We start from the raw sequence: 13,367 nt of genomic DNA, 5'->3' as shown, positions 1-13,367 counted from the left end.
TGTTATAAATATGTGTTACAAATATGTTCTTTTCTTGTAAATTTTCACATTCCTTTTTTTTTGTTGCAAATGCACCTGTTTTGTTTGTGTAAATTTGCTATTTTTTCATAAATGTGGCGGTTTTTTTTGCAAAATGTCTCTATTCAGAACCCTCAAATAACACATTTATTTCTTTAGCATCTTTAGCTGCCCTATTATAAAACTTTACAACATATGACTTCATTACCTTTTTATTACGTTCTTAATAATTTGATTGACTTGTGTTTGTGTATATGAATGACCATGATATGAATGATATGAATTGCCTTTCTGAAACCCCTCAGAAAGGCAAGGCTGAATGTCTCTGTCTCTTTCTCTCTGTTTCTTTCTTTTGACTGTTTGTTGGCTCTTTGCCAAACAAACCCATGAAAGACATAAAAAGCTCTTTTGTCCTTTTAAAATTTCATTCGTGTGTGCGCACACCTCCTCTTATGTTTGTGTGTATCTCAAGGGAAAAAAAGAAAAAAACAATGGTTGTACAGTCTTGAAGAGTCCCACCCACTCAACTCATGATTCCTCTGATTCTGCTCACTACTGCGCCTTCATCATACTTCACCATTAGTCAAACTGTCAGAGCTGAGACTTTGAAGCAGGATTCAGTGACACACTAAAGACAACAAACAACCAGGAAAATACAGCAAATACTGCATCAAGACAGAAGTCAAGTAACATTGTGGAGCGACAAAGGTCTGAGAAGAGTCAAAACACTGAGCTGTTAAAGGAAAATACTCTACAATACAGATGCACTGCAGCTGTAAAACTGCTGGTAATTGACAGGAGATGGATTCTGCAGACCTAATGACTTCTGTGTGACTGAATAATAACTCTACCATTACAGTCTCATTAAAAAAAATAAATAACTAGCATGCCAAAACATGATACCTCTTCTGTTATTTACTTTATGTCTTAAGTATGAGATTTCTAAGCTCCCTCGCTATAAGTGGCCAGTGACGAGCTGCAATTAACTATAATAGCCTGATAAATGTATATCCTGACATACAAAAACTATTCAGCACATAAAAACACAAGGAGAAATCTTCCAAGACTACTTCCCACATACAGCTCAGTGCATGGTGCCCTTCATGTGTACATAGTGTTGAACAAACATATAGATTCCAAAATAAAGCCTTAATGCATTGCAGCAATACCACAGATGCTGAGGCGCCATACTCACAGACAGTCAAATGAACAGGGTCTGTACACTTGCACTCCTACAGCCTCCATATTTGTTTGTTTTTCCCTGAAGGTGCACCACCCGCCCTTGGAGAGCAGTGAAAGTCATGCTGGTGGTGCAGCGCTGAAAGTGTGTCAGAGAGGGGAGGCTCCAGGGCCCGGCCTGGAATCTCCAATCGCCACGCAGAGTCCCAGGCATAGGACCAGCCCCGTGCAGAGCAACAGCAAAGCAGAAGAGAGGAGCGTGCAGGCGTTCGCTGGAAACACACTGTCCATCAATACGCTGCTTTAAAACCACGCAGATAGTGTTACGCTTAGAGACATGTGCCGACACGTGTTGTAGATGGACTACAACCAAGTAGGGGTCGCTGTCCTGTGAAAATCTTGTATCTCAAAAGTATCACAACTCAAAAACTTGTCTGCTTTTGACAAGTGACACTGCATTTTAGAGAAATTGAAAGGATTTCAAATGGTTTATTTAAACCTTAAAGTCTCCCTTTATTTGTAAAATATGCTGCTTATTGTTTCCTCTCATGTTTGACCTTCACAGTGCATAATGATAAGTTTGACACTACCAAGCTGACTTCACGTTCATCTGCTGATTGACCTTAATTTGAACTAAATATGTGTACATATTAGCATGACTTTCTTACAGCTTTCATGGCTGATACAAATACACACTTTCAAATGACAACTGCAAAAAAATAAACAGGAGAATGCAACATATGTTCTGCTGCTGCAAGAGGCTGGCAGACTACACGTTGCACAATAGAAATGAACTGACATGAAAGAAAAATAAAAGACACACTGTGTGCTCATTTTCATTAGTTTAAACATCACTCCCCAGATTAGGTGTATTCTAAAGAAACCACATTAAACTCATTAAAACTCAACTTTTATCCCGTTGGTGGCCGTTCAGTGTGTTTTCATCATTTAACTCGGGAGCTTCTATTTAGGTAAATAAAGAGGAATGGGATGAATTGTGGAAGTAGACAGTGACTTACACAGACCACATTGCATATAACTATACAGTGAGCACAGGATAAGAGCAGTGAAAATAGGCAATCTAACCAAGACACAGGCAAACTGAATACTGGTAACAATCCTGTCTCCTTTTTTCTTTCTCTCTACCAAACTGCAGGAGTTGCTGCCCTTCTAGCAGACTACACAACCTCTCTGCTGGAATACAAATGAGTGATTATGACCCTACATGACAGTGCATTGATCTACTTGGACTCCTGTGCTGCTCAAACATGCCCAGCTTGGTGCAGCTGGCATGATAGGATGGAGTCAGTCACAAGCAGGCAAATCATAGATAATAGAAAGCATCTGTATGCATGTCTAGACCGTCAATTATGTGGGGTTTGTACACAGGGAATGCAATAAAAGTGTTGTTTTTTTTTGTTTATTTGTCTAAAAAACAAACAGAAAAACAACTGTACAAATGATTCAGATGAGGTAAATAGTTTAATCCTGTAAATATCTAGGTAAACATCTGGGTAGAAACTTTGTATTTACCGTGCATAAACACTGCATAAGCACAGGAAATACCTTAGCTTCATCAAACACAGACAAAACAGCATTTTGTTGCATAGTCTATAAAGTTATATATAGCAATGCCTTTTTGGAGATATGGAGGGGCCCTACGCATTATTAGGTACATGGTTTTAATGTCGTGACTCACAGATATCCTGACCTCTAGTAAAGCATCAACTGTCACTGACTGTTGCTATAATAGCCTTTTTTTTAAAAAACAAAACAAAAAAAACAATGGTCTACAAAACAATTGCTATTCCATAAAGAACTGTTAAAATAAAAATTGTACATAATTATTTCACACTCAAGTACAAAAGCACAACAAAACAGGGTCAGTCGTAAAAGCATCTAAAAAGCAAATCAGGTACTTTGCAATATGCTTCCAGGAAGCCAGGACTGGATGGGATAACTAGAACTTGCTGGGTCTTATTTCTGTAATTAGGCTCTGTGCTCTTTGTAATTCCCCTCACTTGTGTTCGGCAGGATGGCCTGCTCTAGCTGCAGCTCCCTCTCTTTCCTGTGCGCTTTAACAAAGAGTAAGTAGAGCTTCCAAGGACAGTAAGGAGGAGCCTTTGATACGTTTCCTTACAGCAGGTTGAATGAGTGCAGAAGATTTTCAAGTTCATTGATATAACAACGATGTGCAAGCACAACATAACAGCTTTTCATTCTGAGACTGATTTATCCTCGGCTTTCTTTGAAGGTGATAACAGACAATCAACACATTCTTTCTTCGGAAATGAACCATGGTAATGTTTCGTTGCTGTAAAATATGACTCTGAAAAAAAATAACTGTACGCAATTATGTGCGTCTTAACCACAAGTTAAAATTTAATAATTAAGTCACCGTGTAAAGGTATTTGTTTTAGCTGTTTAACAGTGAAGGGTATTTTTTTCAACAGCTAATGCATGCTAGTAATTACTTGTTATAACTTCTATATATACTTGTAATAACAACTTACTGCTTAAATAGTTAATGAGTCATTTTAGTCATTTTTTAAGCGAACGTGCCAAAGATTCACTAGTTCTGGTTCTTCTTGTATTTTATTGAGTAAACAATGAATTAATTCTGCACTAATCAATAACAAATCATCTAGTTGAAGGCTTTAGACATGATCATGCCTGAAGGCTACTTTTTCTTTTTTAACTGTTAAGAATAATTACTTGTGTCAATAAAAGCCACACTCAAAGGCCTCTTTTATTATTGCAGTTCCTTCTGGGCACCAACAGAGGCAGACAAAGATCACAAGTCAGGAATATTAACACTGCAAACGCAAATCAATCAGTAAATAAAAGATGTAGAGTTTATAATTTTTTCTTTATTTTATTTTTTTCATTCTTTATGAAGAAATCTTAAGCAGATGTGCTTGAGAAGCCACATAAGAGGTTAGAATGCAGAAAAATAACCATGATTACAGGACAAGTTGTTCTGACTGTATTTTACTCCAGCCTCAACACCTGTCTGTGTCACTTAAGCCCCTCGGTCTTTCTTAGATCATGGATGAACCTCTTTGGCATCTCTGTCTAGGACACCCCGTGGGAACAAGCTGCTCTGGACACATAGTTTCATATCCCTCAAACTCTGACTCAGCTCACGACCACTGGCTCATTGCTTTGACCTTAAATACCTATTCTGTACTTCAGTTCTATTGCAGAAGAACTTAAATTGATATTTGGATATCCCGATCATTTTACTAAATCCCCTTTCCATCTCTCTTATTTTAATTTGAAAGGTTTATTTTCATACCAAAATATTACTACAAATGACCAAGATGCTCATTTGATTGTTAGACACTAATAAGTTGTGAAAACTACAATATTTCTTCTGTATTTCTCCGCGTCCTTGTCATTTTTAGGTAAAGTAAAATGTCTCTTCCAAAGAACTCCATCCACATTCAAGACCCATCATCATCCAAACATGCCTGTAAGGAGTGTGCATTAAGAGTAAGCCTGAGGTTATTTTCTTTTCTCAGCTATCATTATTATGTAAAGTGCCCTAAGGTTCATTATAATTTCTTCTTTACCAAAACCAAAAAAAAGTAAAAAAGTAAACAGAGTTTTACGGCATTAAAAGTTTTGACCGCAGTCTTTGTCTTTTTGGTCTAATTTATGATTCAGTTTTTGCTGACTTAAATCTGATTCTTCTTTATTTTCAGGTGTGTAGAAGAAAGTTTTTTCAGGAGACTTTGAGTTCCATTCATGTTTTTACCCCTCAGGCCAAGATCCAAGAGAGAGAACCCGAAGTGTAGACCCGACCCACAAAGACCCATTGCGAGCTATTGAAACAGATATTTACTGAGCAACATAAACCAAGTCCCATTGTCAAGTTTTCATAGTCATTCAATTCTTTATTTTCAGCTTTGTATGATTTGAAGAAAGCTTTTGAGGAAGTCTTTATATTTAAACAGATAGAGATGCACTAAAAACAACGAATGAAATGATTAACACTGACAATCTTGTTAGCAATTGCAATTTTGCCAGAAAACCTTGGGATCCAGGATTCATGCGGGTGTAACTTTGATACATAATTCCACGCCAAGATCCCAAATGACAAAAAGCTCGAAGCTCCATCTGCAAAAACCCAGTCCCACAACCCACACGACCAAAGGGTCTGCCAATAAAAAGGTTCATAATACCACAGAATACCCCCAATGTCTGTGCTCCAATGGGCCACAGCTGTTTTTGTGGCTTAAAACAAGTAGGGGTTTTAATGTTGTGGCTGAAAGATGTATGTATGGCATTAAATGTTAAAAGTGATAATTCTGGCCTAAATTGTTACAGAAACACGTTAATTAAGCAACAAGAAAATTTCATTGTAAGGCTGATGTAAATGCAACACATTTGTTTGTTTGGTTCCTTCTGCCTAGCATCTGCTAATCTTTACTGGCCGGGGATCTTTCTGTGTAAGACATTTGAATATTTATTCATCCATATGGATTTAATATAAGCTATGTTCATAATCGAGCCTGTTCATTAGAACGCAAAACTTTCAGCCTCTGCATTGACTGAGGGTGCAAAAAAAAAAGATCCCTCGACTCACAGTTTCTGATATAACACATTCCCTGCTAAATTTATATAGCTTATTTACACTGCATAGAAGACTAGTTTCGCCGCCTGTCTCACATCTATATTAGGCACAAAAAGGTTGGCACGACGTCAGCAGCAGTCTGTGTGTTCTGTCAAACTGATGCGCAGACAGCCAGAAAACAAATAGATCTATGAAAGCTAAGATGACATTTTGTCGCACACAAAACTTCAAATTTAGATACTTCTTAAGCAGCTATTAGAAGACATCAGACAACTCAGTAATCAATCAAACTAATTATAACCATTTTGCATAAAACTGTCTTATGGCACAGTCATCGTGACTATTTATTATGCTGGGTCATCTTCATGTGATAGAAAGGGGAAGTGGGATACCTTCAATCAAAGCCACGGTTCAGACGACTTCACACATTCAGGAGAAAAATGACATAAAGAAAAACAAACAGCAATGATTCACAAACCGTGCTGATACTTCGCGTATACTTGGAATGGCTGCTGCTGCTGCTGCTGCTGCTACACCAGCAACAAAAACAACACAGCCTCAGATTCAGGCCAAGGATGTATAACAGTGTAATGACATTTCACTAATGAAAAAATTGAAGACATTAGTTTAAAAAATGCAGAACTAGGCTAAAGGCTAAGACTGTCCAAGATGACAGTTCTTCCTCTAACAGTTCTTCTAACTGTTGTTTTGATTGAATTTAGAGAAAACGAGACAAACCGCAAATCTGCAAGAAAATATCAAGAACGAGAGGAAAGAAAAATAAATAAATAACTGGAGTCTAGCGAACGTCTGCAGCAAGAGCTCTGTCCGAACACAGTGGCGTACTGTCCTCTGGATGTCTCGCCCTGACAATGAGGCCATGTATCACCACCTCTAAACTACGTAACAGAGAGGAGCAGACACAAAATACAAAAACTCTGACACCATCCTGGTAATAGATGCATAATCGTCATCACCATCCTCATCACAGAGGGGGCATGAAAATGTTATAACTTACGACTTATATTACACCCCAACAATATTTCATTGTGACTTGAAATCACCCATAGAGGTGCAATCATAAATTACAATGAAAAAAATGTGTGTATGTAACATGTGGTTGTTACATGTTTTCTTACTTAATTTAAATTGAATCAATCACACCAACTAAGTTTTGAGAATAGTACAGTTCACTGTCAGTCGAAACAAGATGTAACGCTGTTTTTTTTCTAAATGAGAAGGTGTTTAGAATAAGAACAAAAAACATGTTCCCATAAAACATTAAAACAAAACAAATTTAAGTTCACCTTCCAGTCATCTCATAGATTTTGCTACATATTTCCCACCTCTGGGATCAATTTTCACTCTTAGTAAGAGTGAAAATTGTAAGAAAGCAAAAAAGGGCATCTTCTAAAGTTTCTCAATATTGTTTTGATATGCTACACTGTTGACAGGAAATCTGTCATTTCATTGCATTAAACACATGTATAAGACATATGTATAAGACATCAAACTTGCTGTGCATTACTTCCAGAAATAGGGTGAAAGGTGAAATCACACCACATAGATCTGACTCAGCTAAATGTTTCTGAGGCCTCAGTGTGTCAAAGCTGAAACTAAATTAGTAAACGTCAGTGCTGCAAGCTGTTTTTTGTTTCTGTTCTGTGTCCTTACAAGAATGAACTGTTGTCAGGACTTGGAGCACTTTGTCCAGTACTACATGCACTTAAGTTTTACAACTTCTTAATAGGCCATCAACTTGCTGAAAACTAAATTTTGTCTGCCTCTTGGGTTGCTGATTTATTTTATTGGTTTAAACAACTTTAGAGCATTTAATATTAACTGTGAGCTTGTAAAGAAGGCTACACTCCTCCACTGAAAGAAACATCAGGTTTGATTTTTTTATTTATTTTACTACAGCTTATCTAATAGTTAATACTTTCTTACACACTTTTGACACTTCAAAGCTGTTAATGCACAAGGTGTAGTGCCATAGTAGACTTATGGCACTTTTACCACACATGTTGTTATGCAGTGATACTTAAAAAAGAGGTAATTCTCGGGGGATTTAAAGAAAAATCTAATAAATAACAATAACTCACCATTCTGCTTTTGGAGAACCTGAATATCAGCCATCAACACAAGACAGGCTGAGCATCACCTTACTAAACTCTGACCTGTCTGCTCCTCTGTGAGCTAATATTTGAAGTTGATGTTGACAAGACAACACCCATGTGTTGCATAACTTCATGCAAGCAGGATGACCATAAGGAACGAGGTACACCGGGACCAGCTTCAGTAACATCAATGAGAAAGCCCCGCACATTCATAGACTTTGGACAACACTTTAAAAAGTCTGCAGCCTAATTATCACCTTAACCCCAAAAACCGCTCCAGCGTGAGAAATAACTGTCCACGGCAAAAGAACTGACCTGTTTTTCAAGGGCTGACTCTTCAATTCGTAATACGTTTTAGGCTCCTCTTGAAAATCCTCTCCGACCTCGAAGTCAGGAACTATTCCCGATTCCGACTGCATACTTGCAGATGTCAACTTTTGGAGACGCTAAACCCTCTTTAAAAAAACAGACGGGTGATATTCGTGCCCCAGTACTCCGCACAGTACCAACCGTCAACGCAAGCCGCCTCTGCCCAGGACCCGGAGCTCTGTAGTCCTTCGCGGCAGCGGCTAAAGTGCAGCCAACGGGCTCCAAATAATCCAGAAACTACAACTACCAAAATGCTCCGGGGATGTAAATGTCAGCACAATTCTGATTGGCTGCAGTATCCGAGGGGATTTTTACACAACCCTTTTTTTTTTTTTGCTCGACTAGTGAAACTGAAATGTCAGAGTTTCATTTCCATAAGCAATATTTATTCAGCAGTGTGGATTTCGCAATAATTGGCTGTAAAGAGTTATTTTGAATTAGTAGCGTCTGCTCCAGTGGCCGTGCGTGTTTGCATTCTTAGATTTTGCATTCAAAGAAATGGTCTCCACATTTTGCCTGAATGCAGATACATTTAATATTGGTTAAAAATAATGGAGTGCGTTAATTTGCTATCACAATAAAAATGAATTATTTTATATTTTACACCATGCCCACCACCCGCAAAATAAATAAATAAATAAAAATAAAAAATAAATAAAAATAAAAATAAAAATAAAAAATAAAAATCCAGCCTTTGTGACCTGGGCATGCTGTTCAAGCAAGTTTGCGAAAGCATAACTACATTGTTTGCAAATAAAAATAAAAACAATATCTAGTGAGTTGTTTTAAAGCCTTTAAAGCACACATGCCCAGAGTGACCTTGAAGTAAGTAAGAATCAGACTGTGTGTTTCTGATAATAAAAACAACAACAACAACAAAAAAAACCAAACACTGGATGTAACAGTCAGTTAAATGAGTAAATCTGGAAGCAATCGCACAGAAACTGTTCAGAAAATCTAAATAAAAACATAAATAACGGCACTTCTTACATTGCAGATCATTCGCAACCTTGATATTTAGACTTCAAGTCTCTTATTGGGTCATGCAGATATTGCACCCGACTTTAGACCAACCTCAAGACGAGCCTCATGTCTCTGTTTTTCCCCGTTTCCCTGTGCAGACTGACTGACCGCTCGTCTCCTACTCTCACCCACGCGCTGTTCTCAGCACACCAACTTTGGTCTCCTCAGTTGAAGTCTTGTCTACCACTTGGTGGGAGTATAGAGCTAGAAAACAGTTTCGTGAGCCCGCGGGGGTGTGGGGGGCACCCTCTATTATAAAATGGAAATTTAGAGGTAGTTCAATATTTGCATTCACCCTCATCCTGTTGAACTGGTTTAAAGTCTGTATTTTACCAATGCAAATAGAATGCAAATATGATTCTGCTGGAAAGCACATACCCGGAGGCTAAAAATAAAGCCTTAAATAAAACGATGATAGCTGAACAGAATGAGAAATGGGATCAGAATGTGTTTTTTTTCTTCTGTATTTCTGCAATACTATTTCTGAGACACACAGGAGAAGAAGACTCACATACATCCAGCCAAATGACATGACACAGGAGCTCCAGAGAATCCGATCTACAATATACAGATAAATTACTTGTGATGTGGTACTTGGGTGAATTGAGGTACTGATTACCCAGCCCCCCCAACTGCATTAGACCTGTAACATTTGTAGACTACTACAGCCTTTGTACTTACTTCCAGATATATATTTTTAAGATATATTTTAAATAAAAGTAGTTTTGAAGTCAATTTATTTAGAAAACGATTCTTAGCACAGTGATCTTTCTATCTTTGAAACATCATTTCTTAAATACCTATAAGAATATGCTGATTTTGCAAATTATAACACATAAATTAATATTCTTCAATAAAGCAAGAAAATATAAATTTAAGGACCTGAATATGAGAAGAAAAAAAATCACTGTGTCAGAAGAGTCCAAAATTCTTAGTTTTAATGCCAGTGCAAAAGCCTGCTCACCAGCCATCCACCCATCAACCCATCCATCCAGCGAGCCATCCACCCTTCCAGCCATTGTATAACAGAGGGGGACCACAGTATGTTGGGTGAAAGACAGCATGCACCCTGCACAGATCATCAGTGTCAGCACATTAGTAAATAAACTTGATTCAGTGCCCTTAGGTAGAAAACCAATGTTTGTGTTCATGTTTTCCAAGTTATCCAAGTGTCAGTGCTATATCTCTTTTTGGCAGAAACGGTTTGTAAATAAATACTTACACACCTCATAAACTTTTGTGGCAGTTGTGCATTTAATGATTTCTTTTTTCATTTTGCAGAAAAATATAGTGTTTTATGGCTTCCCATTTTTCTACCTATAGCGAAAACAAAGTTTGCATAGACAAATATCTGGTCAATTGTTGAAATAAAATTATTATAAATTGAAAACCTTCACAATTTATATGTTTAGCTGAACTCTTAATCTTCAGCTTCAGCTTCATTTAGCTGGGCATACATAAAAAAAATTCTACTTCACTTAAATTTGAGTTCAGGACTGATTTGTTAATAATATTTGTTTAATATTTGAATATCTGAATATACACATTGTTTTGTAATGCCAATAACATCTTCAAACCCTGGTACTTGGAGACAATATGAATACTTTGGTATCAGTTACAAACTTCTTTAAAACAACCCACATATCTTGCATCATCCTGGCTATGTGCCCTGAGATAAGTGAACACAGGGATAACTATTCAAAGACTAACACACTATTATTTACTCAAGGATGTGCAGATTGGAAAGGCAGCCAGTACAAACATTTCTACCATATAAAATAACATGAACTGCAGTGGAGGTCATCGATAACGGCTCAGGTATGAAAAAACACTCTGGTTTACCTTTGTTTTCAGTCACGGCTTTTAACTTGAAGTCTGCCATCCAGTCATCAGTGACTTGCAACCGTTTGCCAAACAACATCGCGGAATATGAGCCGAAGGTGTCCGGTTGCTCTAGTAAGGATGACTATCAGCTGCTGATCAGCTTGTCTGTTGAAAAACACACCAATCCAAGAAACCAGGACTCATTTTAGCAAATTAAGTACCATAACAAATGTCGGATTAGCCCAAATAATAAACTAAGTATTATTATTTATTATAAGAATGTTTATTTGTGTTTCAGATAGACAGGGTTTTTTTTTAAATAGTAAGTAAAAGCTTGTGTATATGTCACCTTTCAATATAAATATAACAAAGTGCTTCACAACATAAATGACAGAACATAAAAACAAAAGTTTAAAAAGATACATTTTAGCTGCTTTTTAAAAGAGTCCACAGTTCAGTGGGAGAGAGTTCCAGAGTCTGTGGGGGACTGCTGCAACAGCTCTAACTCCTTTAGATCTCGGTCTTATATGAAGCCCAGCTACCAAGCCCTGATCACATGACCTCAAGGACCTGGTGGGAATCTGTGGATGTAAAGATTCACTGACTTATGCCAGTCCTTGTCCATGCAGCTCTCTAAAAGTCACAAGCAGAATCCTAGAGCAGACAGGAAGCCAGTGAAACTGAATTATCAATGGTGTGGCATGTGAGTACTTAGAAGACTTAGTCAGATGCCTCGCAGCGGCATTCTGAATAACCGGCAAACATTCAAAGGAAACTTTGTTAAGACAAGTGAGCAGTGAATTACAATAATCCGGGTGTGACGAAATAAAGGCATAAGTAACATTTTCCAAATAAGCGGGTGACACAGTGAAACTCAGCTTGGCAATACTTCTTAAGTGATAAAGGCAAGAGCAAACCAGAGACTTAACATGAGCATCCACAGTTAAAAAGTTACCCCAAGATTCCTGATAGAAGATTTACCAAAAGGGGCGAGGAGAGCTTTCACTACCTTAGGCACAAATCGGTCAGGGGCACAAACAAGGGCTTCATTTTTTGGAGAAAGTTGTCAGCCATTCAACTTTTCAAGTTGCTTAGTAGTCTAAGCACCCATGCAAGATCTGTAACTTAGAAAAATCTTTGTGCATAACAGAGATATATAACCCAATGTCATCTGCATAGCATAGATAAGCAATGTCCTTAACACTGGTAGACATATGGTGAAGAAAGCAGAGCTATAACAGAAACAGTAAAGACCCCAAAACAGAACCTTGTAGCTTGGAAGCAGCTACAGGGAAAGATTAACTTGACAGATTTGAAGACAGTCTCACCGAAGCAGACCTCTATACACTCTCAGAAAGAAGATTTTCATTCCGCGTCCAAGTGTCGAAACTTTTCTCCCACTGAAAATGTAACGTCCAGATGAACAGAATCAACTTTCTGGAATTTCCTTTCCTGCATGATTTAGCATGCATCAGGACACCCCCATGTAACCATCCAGCATTTCAGCCTGTTACACATAATGTGATTGTCAGCAGTCTCAAAGGTAGAGCTCAGGTCGAACATCAGCAAAACAAAACACTATCCAGCACATGCGTCAAAACAGCATTTGAGAGTACAAAAATAGCTGTTTTGGTTTAATGAGCTTCAAGAAAGTCATACTTTATCAGTGATGCTGCATTTCTCCAGGACTTTATGAAAAACTGAATGGCAGTTAAACACAGTTAGTTGTGCATAAAATTTGATGCACACCCCTTAAGTAAATATTGTGTTTTCATTGTTCAATGAAATTGATGAAGAGTGATAACTTGGAGAATACTTCCTGTGAGCAGTTTTAATGAGTATTTTGGGGGTTTATTAACTGAATTGCGAAATCCGATTATAAAAAGTGGAGACATGCTGTCTTAATAAGTATGCCCATTCCTGGAATAAATTAAAACCACAGCTTGCCAGTGATGATAGAATAATTTCTAATGAGGGTAACGAGGGTAATGAGGGAATCCTACTCTTTTGTTTATGAGAGCATTTTTCCTGTAAGGAGGAGACTCATTGGGCAGATGGTTTTGGGGGATCTTAATGAGATACTTATTCATGTCTGATGTCAGAAATCCAAGAGCATGGGGGTGGGGGTGGGAATACCTCGCCATGCTGGCAGGCAACGGCATTTACAGCAGACTGCAGTGACACTAGTGTTTTTGTTTTTTGCTAGGGGTCTAAGGTCAATGAAAAAAAACCAAACAAAATAAAACAAAAAACAAACC

The 13,367-nt window shown here is 37.8% G+C and overlaps 1 protein-coding gene across 9 annotated transcripts in view; it reads right to left on the bottom strand.

Annotated features, from left to right (window-relative positions):
- mitfb (melanocyte inducing transcription factor b) overlaps positions 1-9,433 on the bottom strand; it is a 29,221-nt gene extending 19,788 nt beyond the window's left edge. For 2 of the 9 annotated variants that reach the window (XM_013276040.3, XM_019350093.2), the window contains exon 1: positions 8,209-8,458. In XM_013276040.3, the coding sequence (XP_013131494.1) occupies positions 8,209-8,312 (104 nt within the window). In that variant the 5' untranslated portion in view covers positions 8,313-8,458. Of the gene's footprint in view, positions 1-1,213; positions 1,334-7,878; positions 7,999-8,208; positions 8,459-9,252; positions 9,272-9,336 lie in introns of those variants that run through there. The other 7 variants (XM_013276037.3, XM_013276044.3, XM_013276058.2 and 4 more) reach the window with 6 other exon arrangements.
- Positions 9,434-13,367: the final 3,934 nt, after the last annotated feature.

Source organism: Oreochromis niloticus, linkage group LG20, assembly GCF_001858045.2.
Source record: "Oreochromis niloticus isolate F11D_XX linkage group LG20, O_niloticus_UMD_NMBU, whole genome shotgun sequence".
Classification (NCBI taxonomy): Eukaryota; Metazoa; Chordata; class Actinopteri; order Cichliformes; family Cichlidae; genus Oreochromis; species Oreochromis niloticus.
This window is presented reverse-complemented; position numbering and strand designations above follow the sequence as displayed.